Source organism: Panulirus ornatus, chromosome 3 (genome assembly GCF_036320965.1).
Source record: "Panulirus ornatus isolate Po-2019 chromosome 3, ASM3632096v1, whole genome shotgun sequence".
Classification (NCBI taxonomy): Eukaryota; Metazoa; Arthropoda; class Malacostraca; order Decapoda; family Palinuridae; genus Panulirus; species Panulirus ornatus.
Window position 1 is genome coordinate 43,271,771 of NC_092226.1, and position 23,022 is coordinate 43,294,792.

The 23,022-nt window shown below is 40.3% G+C and overlaps 1 protein-coding gene across 2 annotated transcripts in view; it reads left to right on the plus strand.

Moving 5' to 3' along the window:
- Positions 1-21,830, plus strand: part of RpLP0 (ribosomal protein LP0) — a 64,388-nt gene extending 42,558 nt beyond the window's left edge. Inside the window, exons 5-6 of one of the 2 annotated variants that reach the window (XM_071687483.1) lie at positions 5,226-5,384; positions 21,654-21,830. In XM_071687483.1, coding sequence (XP_071543584.1) covers positions 5,226-5,384; positions 21,654-21,788 — 294 coding nt within the window. In that variant the 3' untranslated portion in view covers positions 21,789-21,830. Of the gene's footprint in view, positions 1-5,225; positions 5,411-21,653 lie in introns of those variants that run through there. The other variant, XM_071687474.1, reaches the window with a different exon arrangement.
- Positions 21,831-23,022: the final 1,192 nt, after the last annotated feature.

Consider the following 23,022-nt stretch of genomic DNA (forward strand, 5'->3'; position numbering starts at 1 on the left):
ACATCCCATTCCTCACCCACTCCCCTCACATCATTTGCTCTCACCTTTTGCCTTTCTACACTCAATCTCTCCTGATACTCCCTCACATAAATCTCCTTTCCAAGCTCACTTACTCTCACTACTCTCTTCTCCCCAACATTCTCTCTTCTTTTTTCAAAAACCTCTACTAATGTTCACCTTCGCCTCCACAAGATAGTGGTCAGACATCCCTCCAGCTGCCCCTCTCATCACAATAACATCCAAAAGTCTTTCTTTTACATTCCTATCAATTAACATGTAATCCAGTAATGCCCTTTCACTATCTCTCCTACTCACATATGTATATTTTTGTATATCTCTCTTTTTGAACCAGGTGTTCCTAATCACCAGTCTTTTTTCAGCACACAAATCCATATGGTCCTCACCATTTCCTTGTTCAACATCTACACACATTTAGACACCCTAATCTGAGCCTTCGGCTGGATGAGCTCTCCCCGCATGACTCCTTCTGTTTCCCCAATTTGAAAGTTAGAATACAAGGAGGGGAAGGTTTGTAGCCCCATGTTCCCATCCCCCTTAGTCACCTTCAACAACTCATGGGGAATGTGTGGGAAGGATTCTTTCTCCCCTATTCCCTGGGTGATATTAGAACATAAACTATTTAGTCCATGAAAGAATTGTTGCCTTGAATAATATTATTGGTGTTTCCTCCCATGTCTTGAAGGTCTGCATGAACCAGTCTGTCATCTATGAGGCAACTGTTGTTTTGTTGTGTGTTTTGAAGGGTTCACTTCTTAGCCCCTTTTTTACTACAAGGTCTTTCAAAGCATGTATTTGGTTTATGATAGTGTCTGTGTCTGTATGATATTCTGGATTGTTTATGATTTCATTTTCCCCATACCATAGGAGTTGAAATTTATCTCCACTTAAAAGCATTTGTTGCAGTTAAAAGTTTTGTTTATGTCTCTCTGAAGCCTTTTGGCATTATCTATTGAAGTGATTTTCGTACTTTTTCTTATGTCATGTGCAAAGGATGATGTGAAGTTGTTGCATGTGTTTGCCTAAGTACCAGATATGAAAATGAGGAATGGGAGGGGTGCAAGTTCATTTTCTTGGGAGACTTGAGTGTTTTACTTAGGTGGCAATGGAGATGGCATGGTTTACAACTCTGTTGTGATCTGTTTCAGAAATGCGTGGTCATGATCTCATTTGCCCTCTAGAGATTCTAAATCTTGTGTTGGGAAGGTAATGTCTGCTAAGTGTGTACATGGAGTAATTACTTTTTAGGAAATGTTTGTTGGTTCATTTTTAATGTTTTTGGCTTGCTTTCCTTTACTGGGTGAGCTGTGGCTTCTTTTGAAGATTTGCAATCCTTAAGGTGCACTGGGTGAGCTGTGGCTTCTTTTGAAGATTTGCAATCCTTAAGGTGCTCGTTTTTCTTGTTAGACCTTGTGTGTTTTTTTTCTCGTCAATGTATGTCTTGCATGTTTTAAGTACCATTGTGGGTATTGTTTTGGTACTCAGCAGTGTTTCCTTTTGTGTTGCAGACATCTTATTGATCACCACCTCCCAGTATATCAGTTTACTCTTAAAAACTGAAATTACTAAAAATATATCCGCTGTTTTGTGTGTGCTGATTTGGTGGTGTAACATCCAAGCTTGTTTTTACATCATTTAGGTTGTGGTCATAATATAGTGTTTGAGATATTGATATTACATATTAGGTCCACATTATTTGTATAGATTATGTTCAGAATGTGATTTCCTTTGGTTGGTTTTGTTATTTGTTGGCTGAGGGAAAACTTTTCTGTCTGATTCTCCCTCTCTCAAAAAAAAAGATAATAAAAAGTAAAAATAGAATAAACAAAAAAAAATCAAGCTGTTTCAGTGCTGCTATTTTCTGCTGTGCAGTTAATCCCTACCTTTCTCAATTTAATGTGTGGTAATTTGAAGTCTTAAGTCTTAAGGCAAAGGGGATAAGAGTGAGTGCTCAAATTACAGAGGTATAAGTTTGTTGAGTATTCCTGGTAAATTATATGGGAGGGTATTGATTGAGAGGGTGAAGGCATGTACAGAGCATCAGATTGGGGAAGAGCAGTGTGGTTTCAGAAGTGGTAGAGGATGTGTGGATCAGGTGTTTGCTTTGAAGAATGTATGTGAGAAATACTTAGAAAAGCAAATGGATTTGTATGTAGCATTTATGGATCTGGAGAAGGCATACGATAGAGTTGATAGAGATGCTCTGTGGAAGGTATTAAGAATATATGGTGTGGGAGGCAAGTTATTAGAAGCGGTGAAAAGTTTTTATTGAGGATGTAAGGCATGTGTACGTGTAGAAAGAGAGGAAAGTGATTGGTTCTCAGTGAATGTAGGTTTGCGGCAGGGGTGTGTGATGTCTCCATGGTTGTTTAATTTGTTTATGGATGGGGTTGTTATGGAGGTGAATGCAAGAGTTTTGGAAAGAGGGGCAAGTATGAAGTCTGTTGGGGATGAGAGAGCTTGGGAAGTGAGTCAGTTGTTGTTCGCTGATGATACAGCGCTGGTGGCTGATTCATGTGAGAAACTGCAGAAGCTGGTGACTGAGTTTGGTAAAGTGTGTGAAAGAAGAAACTTAAGAGTAAATGTGAATAAGAGCAAGGTTATTAGGTACAGTAGGGTTGAGGGTCAAGTCAATTGGGGGGTAAGTTTGAATGGAGAAAAACTGGAGTAAGTAAAGTGTTTTAGATATCTGGGAGTGGATCTGGCAGCGGATGGAACCATGGAAGCGGAAGTGGATCATAGGGTGGGGGAGGGGGCGAAAATCCTGGGAGCCTTGAAGAACATGTGGAAGTCGAGAACATTATCTCAGAAAGCAAAAATGGGTATGTTTGAAGGAATAGTGGTTCCAACAATGTTGTATGGTTGCGAGGCGTGGGCTATGGATAGAGTTGTGCGCAGGAGGATGGATGTGCTGGAAATGAGATGTTTGAGGACAATGTGTGGTGTGAGGTGGTTTGATCGAGTAAGTAACGTAAGGGTAAGAGAGATGTGTGGAAATAAAAAGAGCGTGGTTGAGAGAGCAGAAGAGGGTGTTTTGAAATGGTTTGGGCACATGGAGAGAATGAGTGAGGAAAGATTGACGAAGAGGATATATGTGTCAGAGGTGGAGGGAACGAGGAGAAGTGGGAGACCAAATTGGAGGTGGAAAGATGGAGTGAAAAAGATTTTGTGTGATCGGGGCCTGAACATGCAGGAGGGTGAAAGGAGGACAAGGAATAGAGTGAATTGGATCTATGTGGTATACCGGGGTTGACGTGCTGTCAGTGGATTGAATCAGGGCATGTGAAGCGTCTGGGGTAAACCATGGAAAGCTGTGTAGGTATGTATATTTGCATGTGTGGACGTATGTATATACATGTGTATGGGGGTGGGTTGGGCCATTTCTTTCGTCTGTTTCCTTGCGCTACCTCGCAAACGTGGGAGACAGCGACAAAGCAAAAAAAAAAAAGTATATTTGGGACTGGGTTTGTGAGGAGGTCAAGACATGATTCTGTGTTTCTTATTTATTTTGTAAATTCATAATGCTTTGCTTCTGGAGGTCTCTAGATTTATGCAGTGACCACATTTGGGTTTTCAGTTTTGAAAATTATTTGAGTCGCGTATTGATGAAACAGGCAGGTAGATTTATGCAGTGACCACATTTGGGTTTTCAGTTTTGAAAATTATTTATGAGTCGCGTATTGATGAAACAGGCAGGGACGTCTTGATTTACATATTTATATTCTTGAAAAGGATTATGTAAATCAAAAAGCATAAATCAAATAATGTTGATAATGAAGATAAGGTGGTTTTGTTATTAATAAGGTAGTACCTAACATTATACAAGAGAAAAACTGTAGTATATTTATACCAGGAAACATAAGATACTGTAATGTACATACTGTTCACTGAATTCTAGGAATGAAAATAAAAGATATCAAAGTTTTAATCATGTTGCAGCTCTTTCTTCATTGGAAATGTACATTTTCGAAGACATTCTCTTCAAAATTATCTGATATCAGTCATGTTAAGAATAAGCTTAGGAGGATAGCTACCATACTTGATAATGGCCTTTTCAGTAGCAACGGCATCCGTATAAGCAGCCTTACCAGTGATCTTGATGTTTTGATAGTTTTAATGTTTCCTAAAATTTGCAAACCAACCTAGACTTCCTTGAAATGTCTTTCTTGTTCCTCCCTCCATCCCCTTTTCATCGTATATACTCCAGGCCTTTGCTTGTACTTCAGGCATGTTGACGAAATTGGGGTTCAATCATTGTGCTAAACATTCCGTTCATTATTTCCATAAATGAACTTCTGGAATTAAGGGTTTACGATGCACTGATTTCTCTTTTTGTCTTGGCACCCTCCCTGATCTTATTTGCACTATCACCAATAGCCCATAAAGTATGTTCTTTAATTCCAAGGGCACATTTAACATTAGGTGTTTGTTCACCTCTCACAACATTTTAGCACATCCATCTTAACCGTAATGGTGATATCCTCATGCTCCTTAGCACCACTGTTATTGGGAGAACTTCAAAGATGTTTTTATGGCTTGAAGCAAGGGGCAAAACACATGCAATACACAGTATACATCAGCAAAAAATTCTTTATCCATGCCATGCATACATATGCTTATCACTGTGTGCTGGCAGCTCCATGCTGCCAGCTCAATGATGGTCACATTATTCCTGAACTAAGCCTATGAAAATTTAGAAAAAGTTTAAATTGGCATTGCACATTATTCTGAAAATGGCTTAAATCAAATATGCTTAAACAAGAGGTCCTTGTATGTGTACTCTGTCTATTAGTGATTGAATATATCAAGGAAGAGTATAGAACATACCCAAGTTACTATTATTTTAAAAAGGTATTGAGGACGAGATAAGAAGCATCATCCTATTGCTATGCTGTAATGGGATTTTGTTGAAAGTATTAGTTCAATCATTTTTCATTGATTGTATGAATTATATAACTTTGTAAGGATCATGGAGGAGGAAAATTGAACAGTGCTATTGATTAAGGTTTTTATTTGTACAGGGATTGAAAGGTTTTTATCTGTACAATGAAAAATTGATAGGTAACGTTGTTTAAGGTTAACTAGGTCATGGATAAATGGAATTTTGTTGTATTTGACTCAGTCTGCCACAAGTAATTAACTTAGTTTGATTTGTATATTTCATTTGGTATGTTTATGTGTATTGATAACTTAATTCATTATTTCAGGGGCTGAGTAATGTGGCTGCTTTATCTCTTTCCATTGGGTACCCCACTATTGTCTCTATACCCCATTCTGTTAGTAATGGCTTCAAGAGGCTTCTGGCACTTGCAGCAGTCACAGATATCACCTTTAAGGAGGCAGAAACTCTGAAGGAGTACTTAGCTGTGAGTTGAATCTCATGCTTCTTTTTATGAATTTAAATTTGTGTGTGAAAAGAGTAGCCATTTAGAACTCATTTCTGTCTGTCTGTTTATGAATTTAAACTTTTGTGTGAAAAGAGTAGCCATGTAGAACTCATTTCTGTCTGTTTATTTCTCTCTCACATGTTTCCTCCTGAATTTCCCTTTGAAGGGGTGGCCATGGCAGTAGTCTTCATAAAATTTGAACTCCATTGTCGCTTCTTAGCCTGTAGTGCTTCACCTTTAACAAACAACTGGCATAAGGCAACTCTTGAGCAGTATTTGCAGTGGCTTCTACCTCTACCTGATATGGCTACATAATGTTCATGCCTAATGTACCAATTGACCACATCTGTCTAATATCCCACCAATGCTCCTTTGCACTACTACCTAATGTTTCCACCTAATGCTCCTGCCTAAATATTCCTGCCTACTACTTCTATCTGTTGCTCCCACCTTTTTGCCAAAAGGCAGGAGTAGCGCATAGTGCTCACCACAAGAAAATCCAGAGTTGCGAAGAATCAGCTGTGTGAGTTGAGTGTTGTTATGTGTTACAAAGGAGAGTTTGTATGTTTGTGGGCAGATTGCTTGTAGTTCATATGTAGTTGAGCAGAGAGAAAAGAAATCTACGTGGGTCAGAGTTCAAACTTGACAACCATTGAAGCACTTGCTCTCTATGCAGTCATCACTGACCCACCCAATACCCAGATGGATAGTACCAATTACTACCTTCTTATTGCTATGTCAGTTATTGTTTAACTGGATAATAATTACACATTTGAGATTTTTAAGCTTATTTCTCTTAACTGATGACAATATTTGAGGTTTTAAGTAATTTATGGTGCTGCTTTAGTGTTGTTATTCAAAATACTCTTATCACATCAAGATTTTTAGGTATGACAAGTTTTATTTTTTGGAACCAACATAAGTAGGTGATTTTTTTTTTCCACACTTGTTTGTTGTTTTTTTAAGTAGCATGTTAGTGCCAGGAGCAAATGAAGATTGGCCTCATTTGCTCACAACTGCTTTGTATGTTATAGATGATACACCAAAACCAGAGCGCTCTATCCTCAGCGAAGTCTCATAGACCATTTCATTTGACCTGATGGAGTCTCCAGTCATTGACAGAAGTCTAGATGAAGGCTGTGACTTAGTTGAAGTATTTATTTATATTATGCCTTATCACTGTTTCTCGTGTCGGTGAGGTAGCACCAGGAAACAGACAAAGAATGGCCCTTCTTATTATATGCATACATATGTACATAAACACCCATACATACACATTTATTTATTTATTTTTATTTTGCTTTGTCGCTGTCTCCTGCATTAGCGAGGTAGTGCAAGGAAACAGACGAAAGAATGGCCGGACCCACCCACATACACATGTATATACATACATGTCCACACACGCAAATATACATATCTGTACATCTCAATGTATACATATATAAACACACACACAGACATATACATATATACCCATGTACATAATTCATACTGTCTGCCTTTATTCATTCCCAACGCCACCCCGCCACACATGGAATAACAACACCCTCCCCCTCATGTGTTCGAGGTACGCAAGGAAAAGACAACAAAGGCCCCAATTCGTTCACACTCAGTCTCTAGCTGTCATGTAATAATGCACTGAAACCACAGTTCCCTTTCCACATCCAGGCCCCACAGAATTTTCCATGGTTTACCCCAGATACTTCACATGCCCTGGTTCAACCCAATGACAGCACGTCAACCCTGGTATACCACATCATTCCAATTCACTCTATTCCTTACACGCCATTCACCCTCCTGCATTTTCAGGCCCCGAACTCTCAAAATCTTTTTCACTCCATCTTTCCACCTCCAATCTGGTCTCCCACTTCTCCTCGTTCCCTCCACCTCTGACACATATATCCTCTTTGTCAATCTTTCCTCACTCATTCTCTCCATGTGACCAAACCATTTCAAAACATGCTCTTCTGCTCTCTCAACCACACTCTTTTTATTACCACACATCTCTCTTACCCTATCATTACTTACTTGATCATACCACCTCACACCACATATTGTCCTCAAACATCTCATTTTCAGCACCTCCACCCTCCTGCGCACAACTCTATTCATAGCCCATGCCTCGCAACCATACAACATTGTTGGAACCACTATTCCTTCAAACATACCCATTTTTGCTTTCCGAGATAATGTTCTCAACTTCCAAACATTCTTCAAGGCTCCCAGAATTTTCGCCCCCTCCCCCACCCTATGATTCACTTCCGCTTCCATGGTTCCATCCACTGCCAAATCCACTCCCAGATATCTAAAACACTTCACTTCCTCCAGTTTTTCTCCATTCAAACTTACCTCCCAATTTACTTGATCCTCAACCCTACTGTACCTAATAAACTTACTCTTATTCACATTAATCTCAAGTTTCTTCTCTCACACACTTTACCAAACTCAGTCACCAGCTTCTGCAGTTTCTCACATGAATCAGCCACCAGCGCTGTATCATCAGCAAACAACAACTGACTCACTTCCCAAGCTCTCTCATCCCCAACAGACTGCATACTTGCCCCTCTTTCCAAAACTCTTGCATTCACCTCCATAACAACCCCATCCATAAACAAATTAAACAACCATGGAGACATCACAAACCCCTGCCGCAAACCTACACTCACTGAGAACCAATCACTTTCCTCTCCTCCTACACGTACACATGCCTTACATCCTCGATAAAAACTTTTCACTGCTTCTAACAACTTGCCTCCCACACCATATATTCTTAATACCTTCCACAGAGCATCTCTATCAACTCTTATCATATGCCTTCTCCAGATCCATAAATGCTACATACAAATCCATTTGCTTTTCTAAGTATTTCTCACATACATTCTCCAAAGCAAACACCTGATCCACACATCCTCTACCACTTCTGAAACCACACTGCTCTTCCCCAATCTGATGCTCTGTACATGCCTTCACCCTCTCAATCAATACCCTCCCATATAATTTACCAGGAATACTCAACAAACTTAAACCTCTGTAATTTGAGCACTCACTCTCATCCCCTTTGCCTTTGTACTTTGTACAATGGCACTATGCAAGCATTCCGCCAATCCTCAGGCACCTCACCATGAGTCATACATACATTAAATAACCTTACCAACCAGTCAACAATACAGTCACCCCCTTTTTTAATAAATCCCACTGCAATACCATCCAAACCCGCTGCCTTGCCGGCTTTCATCTTCCGCAAAGCTTTTACTACCTCTTCTCTGTTTACCAAATAATTTTCCCTAACCCTCTCACTTTGCACACCACATCGCCCAAAACACCCTATATCTGCTACTCTCCGTATCATCAAACACATTCAACAAACCTTCAAAATACTCACTCCATCTCCTTCTCAGATCACCACTACTTGTTATCACCTCCCCATTAGCCCCCTTCACTGAAATTCCCATTTGTTTCCCTTATTTTACGCACGTTATTTACCTCCTTCCAAAACATCTTTTTATTCTCCCTAAAATTTAATGATACTCTCTCACCCCAACTCTCATTTGCCCTCTTTTTCACCTCTTGCACGTTTCTCTTGACCTCCTACCTCTTTCTTTTATACATCTCCCACTCACTTGCATTATTTCCCTGCAAAAATTGTCCAAATGCCTCTCTCTTCTCTTTCACTAATAATCTTACTTCTTCATCCCACCACTCACTACCCTTTCTAATCTGCCCACCTCAAACGCTTCTCATGCCACAACCATCTTTTGCGCAAGTCATCATTGCTTCCCTAAATACATCCCATTCCTCCCCCACTCCCCTTACTTCCATTGTTCTCACCTTTTTCCATTCTGTACTCAGTCTCTCCTGGTACTTCCTCACACAAGTCTCCTTCCCAAGCTCACTTACTCTCACCACTCTCTTCACCCCCAACATTCTCTCTTCTTTTCTGAAAACCTCTACAAATCTTCATCTTCGCCTCCACAAGATAATGATCAGACATCCCTCCAGTTGCACCTCTCAGCACATTGACATGCAAAAGTCTCTCTTTTGTGCGCCTATCAATTAACACATAATCCAATAATGCTCTCTGGCCATCTCTCTTACTTACATACATATACTTATGTATATCTCTCTTTTTAAACCAGGTATTCCCCATCACCAGTCCTTTTTCAGCACATAAATCTACAAACTCATCACCGTTTCCCTTTGCAACACTGAACACCCATGTATACCAATTATTCCCTCAACTGCCTCATTACTCACCTTTGCATTCAAATCGCCCATCACTATAACCCAGTCTCGTGTATCAAAACCACTAACACGCTCATTCAGCTGCTCCCAAAACACTTTCCTCTCATGATCTTTCTTCTCATGCCCAGGTGCATATGCACCAATAATCACCCATCTCTCTCCGTCCACTTTCAGTTTTACCCATATCAATCTAGAGTTTACTTTTTTACACCCTATCACATACTCCCACCATTCCTGTTTCAGGAGTAGTGCTACTCCTTCCCTTGCTCTTGTCCTCTCACTAACCCCTGACTTTACTCCCAAGACATTCCCAAACCACTCTTCCCCTTTACCCTTGAGCTTCGTTTCACTCAGAGCCAAAACATCCATATATATATATGGGGGTGGGTTGGGCCATTTCTTTCGTCTGTTTCCTTGCGCTACCTCGCAAACGTGGGAGACAGCGACAAAGCAAAAAAAAAAAAGTATATTTGGGACTGGGTTTGTGAGGAGGTCAAGACATGATTCTGTGTTTCTTATTTATTTTGTAAATTCATAATGCTTTGCTTCTGGAGGTCTCTAGATTTATGCAGTGACCACATTTGGGTTTTCAGTTTTGAAAATTATTTGAGTCGCGTATTGATGAAACAGGCAGGTAGATTTATGCAGTGACCACATTTGGGTTTTCAGTTTTGAAAATTATTTATGAGTCGCGTATTGATGAAACAGGCAGGGACGTCTTGATTTACATTATATTTATATTCTTGAAAAGGATTATGTAAATCAAAAAGCATAAATCAAATAATGTTGATAATGAAGATAAGGTGGTTTTGTTATTAATAAGGTAGTACCTAACATTATACAAGAGAAAAACTGTAGTATATTTATACCAGGAAACATAAGATACTGTAATGTACATACTGTTCACTGAATTCTAGGAATGAAAATAAAAGATATCAAAGTTTTAATCATGTTGCAGCTCTTTCTTCATTGGAAATGTACATTTTCGAAGACATTCTCTTCAAAATTATCTGATATCAGTCATGTTAAGAATAAGCTTAGGAGGATAGCTACCATACTTGATAATGGCCTTTTCAGTAGCAACGGCATCCGTATAAGCAGCCTTACCAGTGATCTTGATGTTTTGATAGTTTTAATGTTTCCTAAAATTTGCAAACCAACCTAGACTTCCTTGAAATGTCTTTCTTGTTCCTCCCTCCATCCCCTTTTCATCGTATATACTCCAGGCCTTTGCTTGTACTTCAGGCATGTTGACGAAATTGGGGTTCAATCATTGTGCTAAACATTCCGTTCATTATTTCCATAAATGAACTTCTGGAATTAAGGGTTTAAGATGCACTGATTTCTCTTTTTGTCTTGGCACCCTCCCTGATCTTATTTGCACTATCACCAATAGCCCATAAAGTATGTTCTTTAATTCCAAGGGCACATTTAACATTAGGTGTTTGTTCACCTCTCACAACATTTTAGCACATCCATCTTAACCGTAATGGTGATATCCTCATGCTCCTTAGCACCACTGTTATTGGGAGAACTTCAAAGATGTTTTTATGGCTTGAAGCAAGGGGCAAAACACATGCAATACACAGTATACATCAGCAAAAAATTCTTTATCCATGCCATGCATACATATGCTTATCACTGTGTGCTGGCAGCTCCATGCTGCCAGCTCAATGATGGTCACATTATTCCTGAACTAAGCCTATGAAAATTTAGAAAAAGTTTAAATTGGCATTGCACATTATTCTGAAAATGGCTTAAATCAAATATGCTTAAACAAGAGGTCCTTGTATGTGTACTCTGTCTATTAGTGATTGAATATATCAAGGAAGAGTATAGAACATACCCAAGTTACTATTATTTTAAAAAGGTATTGAGGACGAGATAAGAAGCATCATCCTATTGCTATGCTGTAATGGGATTTTGTTGAAAGTATTAGTTCAATCATTTTTCATTGATTGTATGAATTATATAACTTTGTAAGGATCATGGAGGAGGAAAATTGAACAGTGCTATTGATTAAGGTTTTTATTTGTACAGGGATTGAAAGGTTTTTATCTGTACAATGAAAAATTGATAGGTAACGTTGTTTAAGGTTAACTAGGTCATGGATAAATGGAATTTTGTTGTATTTGACTCAGTCTGCCACAAGTAATTAACTTAGTTTGATTTGTATATTTCATTTGGTATGTTTATGTGTATTGATAACTTAATTCATTATTTCAGGGGCTGAGTAATGTGGCTGCTTTATCTCTTTCCATTGGGTACCCCACTATTGTCTCTATACCCCATTCTGTTAGTAATGGCTTCAAGAGGCTTCTGGCACTTGCAGCAGTCACAGATATCACCTTTAAGGAGGCAGAAACTCTGAAGGAGTACTTAGCTGTGAGTTGAATCTCATGCTTCTTTTTATGAATTTAAATTTGTGTGTGAAAAGAGTAGCCATTTAGAACTCATTTCTGTCTGTCTGTTTATGAATTTAAACTTTTGTGTGAAAAGAGTAGCCATTTAGAACTCATTTCTGTCTGTTTATTTCTCTCTCGCATGTTTCCTCCTGAATTTCCCTTTGAAGGGGTGGCCATGGCAGTAGTCTTCATAAAATTTGAACTCCATTGTCGCTTCTTAGCCTGTAGTGCTTCACCTTTAACAAACAACTGGCATAAGGCAACTCTTGAGCAGTATTTGCAGTGGCTTCTACCTCTACCTGATATGGCTACATAATGTTCATGCCTAATGTACCAATTGACCACATCTGTCTAATATCCCACCAATGCTCCTTTGCACTACTACCTAATGTTTCCACCTAATGCTCCTGCCTAAATATTCCTGCCTACTACTTCTATCTGTTGCTCCCACCTTTTTGCCAAAAGGCAGGAGTAGCGCATAGTGCTCACCACAAGAAAATCCAGAGTTGCGAAGAATCAGCTGTGTGAGTTGAGTGTTGTTATGTGTTACAAAGGAGAGTTTGTATGTTTGTGGGCAGATTGCTTGTAGTTCATATGTAGTTGAGCAGAGAGAAAAGAAATCTACGTGGGTCAGAGTTCAAACTTGACAACCATTGAAGCACTTGCTCTCTATGCAGTCATCACTGACCCACCCAATACCCAGATGGATAGTACCAATTACTACCTTCTTATTGCTATGTCAGTTATTGTTTAACTGGATAATAATTACACATTTGAGATTTTTAAGCTTATTTCTCTTAACTGATGACAATATTTGAGGTTTTAAGTAATTTATGGTGCTGCTTTAGTGTTGTTATTCAAAATACTCTTATCACATCAAGATTTTTAGGTATGACAAGTTTTATTTTTTGGAACCAACATAAGTAGGTGATTTTTTTTTTCCACACTTGTTTGTTGTTTTTTTAAGTAGCATGTTAGTGCCAGGAGCAAATGAAGATTGGCCTCATTTGCTCACAACTGCTTTGTATGTTATAGATGATACACCAAAACCAGAGCGCTCTATCCTCAGCGAAGTCTCATAGACCATTTCATTTGACCTGATGGAGTCTCCAGTCATTGACAGAAGTCTAGATGAAGGCTGTGACTTAGTTGAAGTATTTATTTATATTATGCCTTATCACTGTTTCTCGTGTCGGTGAGGTAGCACCAGGAAACAGACAAAGAATGGCCCTTCTTATTATATGCATACATATGTACATAAACACCCATACATACACATTTATTTATTTATTTTTATTTTGCTTTGTCGCTGTCTCCTGCATTAGCGAGGTAGTGCAAGGAAACAGACGAAAGAATGGCCGGACCCACCCACATACACATGTATATACATACATGTCCACACACGCAAATATACATATCTGTACATCTCAATGTATACATATATAAACACACACACAGACATATACATATATACCCATGTACATAATTCATACTGTCTGCCTTTATTCATTCCCAACGCCACCCCGCCACACATGGAATAACAACACCCTCCCCCTCATGTGTTCGAGGTACGCAAGGAAAAGACAACAAAGGCCCCAATTCGTTCACACTCAGTCTCTAGCTGTCATGTAATAATGCACTGAAACCACAGTTCCCTTTCCACATCCAGGCCCCACAGAATTTTCCATGGTTTACCCCAGATACTTCACATGCCCTGGTTCAACCCAATGACAGCACGTCAACCCTGGTATACCACATCATTCCAATTCACTCTATTCCTTACACGCCATTCACCCTCCTGCATTTTCAGGCCCCGAACTCTCAAAATCTTTTTCACTCCATCTTTCCACCTCCAATCTGGTCTCCCACTTCTCCTCGTTCCCTCCACCTCTGACACATATATCCTCTTTGTCAATCTTTCCTCACTCATTCTCTCCATGTGACCAAACCATTTCAAAACATGCTCTTCTGCTCTCTCAACCACACTCTTTTTATTACCACACATCTCTCTTACCCTATCATTACTTACTTGATCAAACCACCTCACACCACATATTGTCCTCAAACATCTCATTTTCAGCACCTCCACCCTCCTGCGCACAACTCTATTCATAGCCCATGCCTCACAACCATACAACATTGTTGGAACCACTATTCCTTCAAACATACCCATTTTTGCTTTCCGAGATAATGTTCTCAACTTCCAAACATTCTTCAAGGCTCCCAGAATTTTCGCCCCCTCCCCCACCCTATGATTCACTTCCGCTTCCATGGTTCCATCCACTGCCAAATCCACTCCCAGATATCTAAAACACTTCACTTCCTCCAGTTTTTCTCCATTCAAACTTACCTCCCAATTTACTTGATCCTCAACCCTACTGTACCTAATAAACTTACTCTTATTCACATTAATCTCAAGTTTCTTCTCTCACACACTTTACCAAACTCAGTCACCAGCTTCTGCAGTTTCTCACATGAATCAGCCACCAGCGCTGTATCATCAGCAAACAACAACTGACTCACTTCCCAAGCTCTCTCATCCCCAACAGACTGCATACTTGCCCCTCTTTCCAAAACTCTTGCATTCACCTCCATAACAACCCCATCCATAAACAAATTAAACAACCATGGAGACATCACAAACCCCTGCCGCAAACCTACACTCACTGAGAACCAATCACTTTCCTCTCCTCCTACACGTACACATGCCTTACATCCTCGATAAAAACTTTTCACTGCTTCTAACAACTTGCCTCCCACACCATATATTCTTAATACCTTCCACAGAGCATCTCTATCAACTCTTATCATATGCCTTCTCCAGATCCATAAATGCTACATACAAATCCATTTGCTTTTCTAAGTATTTCTCACATACATTCTCCAAAGCAAACACCTGATCCACACATCCTCTACCACTTCTGAAACCACACTGCTCTTCCCCAATCTGATGCTCTGTACATGCCTTCACCCTCTCAATCAATACCCTCCCATATAATTTACCAGGAATACTCAACAAACTTAAACCTCTGTAATTTGAGCACTCACTCTCATCCCCTTTGCCTTTGTACTTTGTACAATGGCACTATGCAAGCATTCCGCCAATCCTCAGGCACCTCACCATGAGTCATACATACATTAAATAACCTTACCAACCAGTCAACAATACAGTCACCCCCTTTTTTAATAAATCCCACTGCAATACCATCCAAACCCGCTGCCTTGCCGGCTTTCATCTTCCGCAAAGCTTTTACTACCTCTTCTCTGTTTACCAAATAATTTTCCCTAACCCTCTCACTTTGCACACCACATCGCCCAAAACACCCTATATCTGCTACTCTCCGTATCATCAAACACATTCAACAAACCTTCAAAATACTCACTCCATCTCCTTCTCAGATCACCACTACTTGTTATCACCTCCCCATTAGCCCCCTTCACTGAAATTCCCATTTGTTCCCTTATTTTACGCACGTTATTTACCTCCTTCCAAAACATCTTTTTATTCTCCCTAAAATTTAATGATACTCTCTCACCCCAACTCTCATTTGCCCTCTTTTTCACCTCTTGCACGTTTCTCTTGACCTCCTACCTCTTTCTTTTATACATCTCCCACTCACTTGCATTATTTCCCTGCAAAAATTGTCCAAATGCCTCTCTCTTCTCTTTCACTAATAATCTTACTTCTTCATCCCACCACTCACTACCCTTTCTAATCTGCCCACCTCAAACGCTTCTCATGCCACAACCATCTTTTGCGCAAGTCATCATTGCTTCCCTAAATACATCCCATTCCTCCCCCACTCCCCTTACTTCCATTGTTCTCACCTTTTTCCATTCTGTACTCAGTCTCTCCTGGTACTTCCTCACACAAGTCTCCTTCCCAAGCTCACTTACTCTCACCACTCTCTTCACCCCAACATTCTCTCTTCTTTTCTGAAAACCTCTACAAATCTTCACCTTCGCCTCCACAAGATAATGATCAGACATCCCTCCAGTTGCACCTCTCAGCACATTGACATGCAAAAGTCTCTCTTTTGTGCGCCTATCAATTAACACATAATCCAATAATGCTCTCTGGCCATCTCTCTTACTTACATACATATACTTATGTATATCTCTCTTTTTAAACCAGGTATTCCCCATCACCAGTCCTTTTTCAGCACATAAATCTACAAACTCATCACCGTTTCCCTTTGCAACACTGAACACCCCATGTATACCAATTATTCCCTCAACTGCCTCATTACTCACCTTTGCATTCAAATCGCCCATCACTATAACCCGGTCTCGTGTATCAAAACCACTAACACGCTCATTCAGCTGCTCCCAAAACACTTTCCTCTCATGATCTTTCTTCTCATGCCCAGGTGCATATGCACCAATAATCACCCATCTCTCTCCGTCCACTTTCAGTTTTACCCATATCAATCTAGAGTTTACTTTTTTACACCCTATCACATACTCCCACCATTCCTGTTTCAGGAGTAGTGCTACTCCTTCCCTTGCTCTTGTCCTCTCACTAACCCCTGACTTTACTCCCAAGACATTCCCAAACCACTCTTCCCCTTTACCCTTGAGCTTCGTTTCACTCAGAGCCAAAACATCCATATATATATATGGGGGTGGGTTGGGCCATTTCTTTCGTCTGTTTCCTTGCGCTACCTCGCAAACGCGGGAGACAGCGACAAAGCAAAATATATATATATATATATATATATATATATATATATATATATATATATATATATATATTTTTTTTTTTTTTTTTTTTTTTTTTTTTTTTTATTGTCTCCCGCGTTTGCGAGGTAGCGCAAGGAAACAGACGAAAGAAATGGCCAAACCCACCCCCATACACATGTATATACATACGTTCACACACGCAAATATACATACCTACACAGCTTTTCATGGTTTACCCCAGACGCTTCACATGCCCTGATTCAATCCACTGACAGCACATCAACCCCGGTATACCACATCGATCCAATTCACTCTATTCCTTGCCCTCCTTTCACCCTCCTGCATGTTCAGGCCCCGATCACACAAAATCTTTTTCACTCCATCTTTCCACCTCCAATTTGGTCTCCCACTTCTCGTTCCCTCCACCTCCGACACATATATCCTCTTGGTCAATGTTTCCTCACTCATTCTCTCCATGTGCCCAAACCATTTCAAAACACCCTCTTCTGCTCTCTCAACCACGCTCTCTTTATTTCCACACATCTCTCTTACATTACTTACTCGATCAAACCACCTCACACCACACACTGTCCTCAAACATCTCATTTCCAGCACATCCATCCTCTTGCGCACAACTCTATCCATAGCCCACGCCTCGCAACCATACAACATTGTTGGAACCACTATTCCTTCAAACATACCCATTTTTGCTTTCCGACATAATGTTCTCGACTTCCACACATTCTTCAAGGCTCCCAGAAATTTCGCCCCCTCCCCCACCCTATGATCCACTTCCGCTTCCATGGTTCCATCCGCTGCCAGATCCACTCCCAGATATCTAAAACACTTTACTTCCTCCAGTTTTTCTCCATTCAAACTTACCTCCCAATTGACTTGACTCTCAACCCTACTGTACCTAATAACCTTGCTCTTATTCACATTTACTCTTAACTTTCTTCTTTCACACACTTTACCAAACTCAGTCACCAGCTTCTGCAGTTTCTCACATGAATCAGCCACCAGTGCTGTATCATCAGCGAACAACAACTGACTCACTTCCCAAGCTCTCTCATCCCCAACAGACTTCATACTTGCCCCTCTTTCCAAAACTCTTGCATTCACCTCCCTAACAACCCTATCCATAAACAAATTAAACAACCATGGAGACATCACACACCCCTGCCACAAACCTACATTCACTGAGAACCAATCACTCTCCTCTCTTCCTACACGTACACATGCCTTACATCCTCGATAAAAACTTTTCACTGCTTCTAACAACTTGCCTCCCACACCATATATTCTTAATACCTTCCACAGAGCATCTCTATCAACTCTATCATATGCTTTCTCCAGATCCATAAATGCTACTTACAAATCCATTTGCTTTTCTAAGTATTTCTCACATACATTCTTCAAAGCAAACACCTGATCCACACATCCTCTACCACTTCTGAAACCACACTGCTCTTCCCCAATCTGATGCTCTGTACATGCCTTCACCCTCTCGATCAATACCCTCCCATATGATTTACCAGGAATACTCAACAAACTTATACCTCTGTAATTTGAGCACTCACTCTTATCCCCTTTGCCGTTGTACAATGGCACTATGCACGCATTCCGCCAATCCTCAGGCACCTCACCATGAGTCATACATACATTAAATAATCTTACCAACCAGTCAATAATACAGTCACCCCCTTTTTTGTAATTAATTCCACTGCAATACCATATATATATATATATAATTTACCTGCATGTTCAGGCCCCGATCACTCAAAATCTTTTTCACTCCGTCTTTCCACCTCCCATTTGGTCTCCCACTTCTCCTCGTTCCCTCCATCTGTGTCACATATATCCTCTTTGTCAATCTTTCCTCACTCATTCTCTCCATGTGACCAAACCATTTCAAAACACCCTCTTCTGCTCTCTCAACCACACTCTTTTTATTACAACACATCTCTCTTACCCTTTCATTACTTACTTGATCAAACCACGTCACAACACATATTGTCCTCAAACATCTCATTTCCAGCACATCCACCCTCCTCCACACAACTCTATCCATAGTCCATGCCTTGCAACCATATAACATAGTTGGAACCACAAACATACCCATTTTTGCTTTCCAAGATAACATTCTCTACTTCCACACATTATTCAAAGCTCCCAGAACTTTTGCCCCCCTCCCCCACCCTATGATTCACTTCCACGGTTCCATCCGCTGCCAGTTGCACTCCCAGATTTCTGAAACACTTCACTTGCTCCAGTTTTAATAACCTTGCTCTTATTCATATTTGCTCTCAGCTTTCTTTCACACGCTTTACCAAACTCAGTCACCAGCTTCTGCATTTTCTTACCCGAATCAGCCACCAGCGCTATATCGTCAGCGAACAACAACTGACACTTCCCAAGCACTCTCATCCACAACAGACTGCATACTTGCCCCTCTTTCCAAAACTCATGCATTCACCTCCCTATCAACCCCATCCATAAACAAACTAAGCAACCATGGAGACATCATGCACCCCTGCCGCAAACCAACATTCACTGAGAACCAATCACTTTCCTCTCTTCCGACTCGCACACATGCCTTACATCCTCGATAAGAACTTTTCACTGCTTCTAACAACTTGCCTCCCATACCATATATTCTTAATACCTTCCACAGAGCATCTCTATAAACATATATACACATACACAGACATATACATACATACACATGTACATATTCCTACTTGCTTGCATTCATCCATTTCTGGCATTACCCCATCCCACAGGAAACAGCATTGCTACCACATGCTTCAGCGGGGTAGTGCCAAGAAAACAGACAAAGAAAGGTCATATTCATTCACAGTTGGTGTCTATCTGTCATGTGTAATGCCCCGAAACCACAGCTTCCTGTCCACTTCTAGGCCCCATAGACCTTTCCATGGTATACCCCAGATGTTTCACATGCCCTGGTTTAGTACATTGACAGCACATCAACCCCGGTATACCACATCCTTCCAGTTCACTCTATGCCTTGCATACCACTCGCTCTCCTGTATGTTCAGACCTTGATCACTGAAAACTTTTTCACTCCATCCCTCCACCTCCAATTTGGTCCCCCACTTCTTGTTCCCTCCACCTCTGACACATATATCATTTTTGTCAATCTCTTCTCCCTCATTCTCTCCATGTCTCAAAACCATTTCAACACACCTGCACTCTCAACCACACTCTTTTCATTTCCACACATCTCTTTTACCCTTTCATTACTTAGTTGATCAAACCACATCACACCACATATTGCCCTCAAACATTTCATTTCCGACCCATCCTTTCCTTCTCTGTACAGTCCAATCTATACCCCATGCTTCGCAACCATATAACATCGTTGGAACTACTATTCCTCCAAACATATCCATTATGCTCTCTGAGATAATGTTTTCTCCTTCCACACATTCTTCATCACTCCCAAAACCTTCTGCTTCCATGGTTCCTTTCGCTGCTAAGTCCACTCCCAGGTGTCTAAAACACTTAACTTCCTCCAATTTTTCTCCATTCAAACTTACTTCCCTGTAAACTTGTCCCTCAACCCTACTGAACCTAACAACCTTGCTCTTATCCATATTTACTCCTAACTTTCTCCTTTCACACACTTTTCTTAACCCATTCCCCAACTTCTGCAGTTTCTCCCTTGAATCAGCCACCAGAGGTGTATTATCAGCTAACAACTGACTTGCTTCCCAGGCCCTCTCATCCCCAACAGACTGCCTACTTGCCCTTCTCTCCAAAACTCTTGCATTCACCTCCCTAACCACCCCATCCGTAAACAAATTAAACAACTAAGGGAACATCACACACCCGTACTGCAGACTGACCCTTGCTGGGAATCAATCAATCTCCTCTCTACTCTTACACAAGCCTCACATCCTTGGTAAAAACCATTCACTGCTTCTAGCACTCACCTCCCACATCACATAATCCTGAGACCCTCCAGAGAGCATCCCAATCATCATCATATGCGCTCTCCAGATCCATAAATGCTACTGACAAATCCATTTGTTTTTCTAAATATTTCTCACACGCATTCTTCAAAGCAGACACCTGATCCACACATCCTTTACCACTTCTGAAACTACACCGCTCTTCCTCAGTCTGATGCTCTGTACATGCCTTCACCTTCTCAATCAGTACCCTTCCATATAATTACCCAGGAATACTCAACAAACTTGTGCCTCTGTAATTTGAACATTCACATTTATCCCCTTTGCATTTGTACAGTGGCACTATGCACACATTCTGCCAATCCTCAGGCACTGCACCATGATCCATACATACACTGAAGATCCTACCAGCCAATCAACAACACAGTCACCCCTTCTTGATAAATTCAGCTGCAATACCTTCCAAATCCACTGCCTTGCCAGATTTCTGCAAAGCTCTCACCACCTCTTCTCTCTTAACCAAACTATTCTTCCTGACCCCTCTCACTTTGCACACCACCCTGACTTAATCACCCTATGTATGCCAATCTTATCATCAAACACATTCAACAGCCCTTCAAAATATTTTCTCTGTCTCCTCACTTCATCACTATTTGTTAGTACTCCCCTTGCCCCTTCACAGATGTTCCCATTTGTTCTTTTGTCCCATGCATGTCATTCACCTCCTTCCAAAAAACATCTTTTTATTCTCGTTAAAGTTTGCCATTGCTCTCTCACCCCAATTCTTATGTGCCATCCTTTTTCAGTCCCTGCACCTTCTTGAACTCCTGCCACATTCTTGGTTACATCTCCCAATTACTTACATCCCTTCCCTGCAGGTAATGCATCTATAATTTGCTCGTCTTTCACTTACCACTGTACTTTCCCGTCCCACCACATGCTACTTTATTTCTTTCTAAATTTGTAAAACTTTCTGTTCATAGGACCCGAGTAAGTTTGCTGCAGCTGTTGCATCTGCTGCCCCAGCTCCTGTTGCACAAGCCCCTAAGGAAGAGCCCAAGAAGGAAGAATCAGAGGAAGAGTCTGACGAAGACCTTGGAATGGGTCTTTTTGACTAGATACATTTTATGGAATCACCTCTGAATAAACTGAGAGAATTATTTTTTTTTTTCATAGCCTTCTGTAAGAAGTTAATTTGTGGATTTATTTTATTCCCATGCATCTTATCCATATAAAACTTATTTCCTGCACTCATAGAAATAGTTTCATTAGTTTGAACTAATAATTGTAAGCAATATCCTGCATCAAAAATTAATAATTTACAAAGTTGCTGGAGATCAGGCATTCTTATCTAAAGCTTGAAGGTTGTACTGTGTTTCGCAATTATGGACGACTTCTGTCTACTGATCAGATAATTCATCAGTTGAAGTATTTAGGCATTGGTTAAAATTGTACTTTTTACATATGTGTTATAAATCGATGGGGAAGGAAGTATGATTTTTAGAACGAGTTAAAGACATGAAATAAAGAGCAATTTTCAACTCGGGAAACAAAGGTAATGCTGAGGGAGGACGTAAATAGTATGCAGAATGCTGTATATTTATAATTTGAGGCAATTGTTAGAAAGATCCTGATGAAGCCATTTAAAGATCATATGACGATAGAATGCAAGGCAGTTGGTAAGATGATATATATTGGCTTGCTTCATAATGAGAGCAGAGATAGACCAAATTAGAGGAACTGCAGAAGCAGAGTGAAGTTCTTTAGGGCCAGAGATATAACTGATGATGATATTGAATGTATATCAGACGCAGTAGACATAATGTGTAAGTTACGAGTTGAGGTGTGGAGACTAGTCTTGCTTTGTGTAATATATTACTTTATATTCTTTCTTCAAAGTTTTTTGAGAGAGGTAAACTGTAAGGAAGGTGCTAGGCATGAGTAAGAAGTTGAAATGAAGAGACTGCAAAGATTGCATGTTGAAGGATAAGACTGTGTAACACTATTTTGTTCCTTAGTAGTTAGTGTTATTTATCTCAGAGAGTAAAAATGGGTATGTTTGAAGCAATAGTGGTTCCAACAATGTTATATGGTTGCGAGGCGTGGGCTATAGATACGGTTATGTGAAGGAGAGTGGATGTGTTGGAGATGAAATGTTTCCTCATTGCTTATGTGTAAAAAGTAAGAGATAAGACTATTATTCCCTTAAAACTTTGCCTTTCTGATCAGGACAGTGATATTTTGAAATTTGTCCCTGGGAATAAGGGAGAAAGAATACTTCCCACACATTCCTCACGTGTCGTAGAAGGTGACTAAAGGGGACGGGAGCGGGGGCTGGAAACCCTGCCCTCC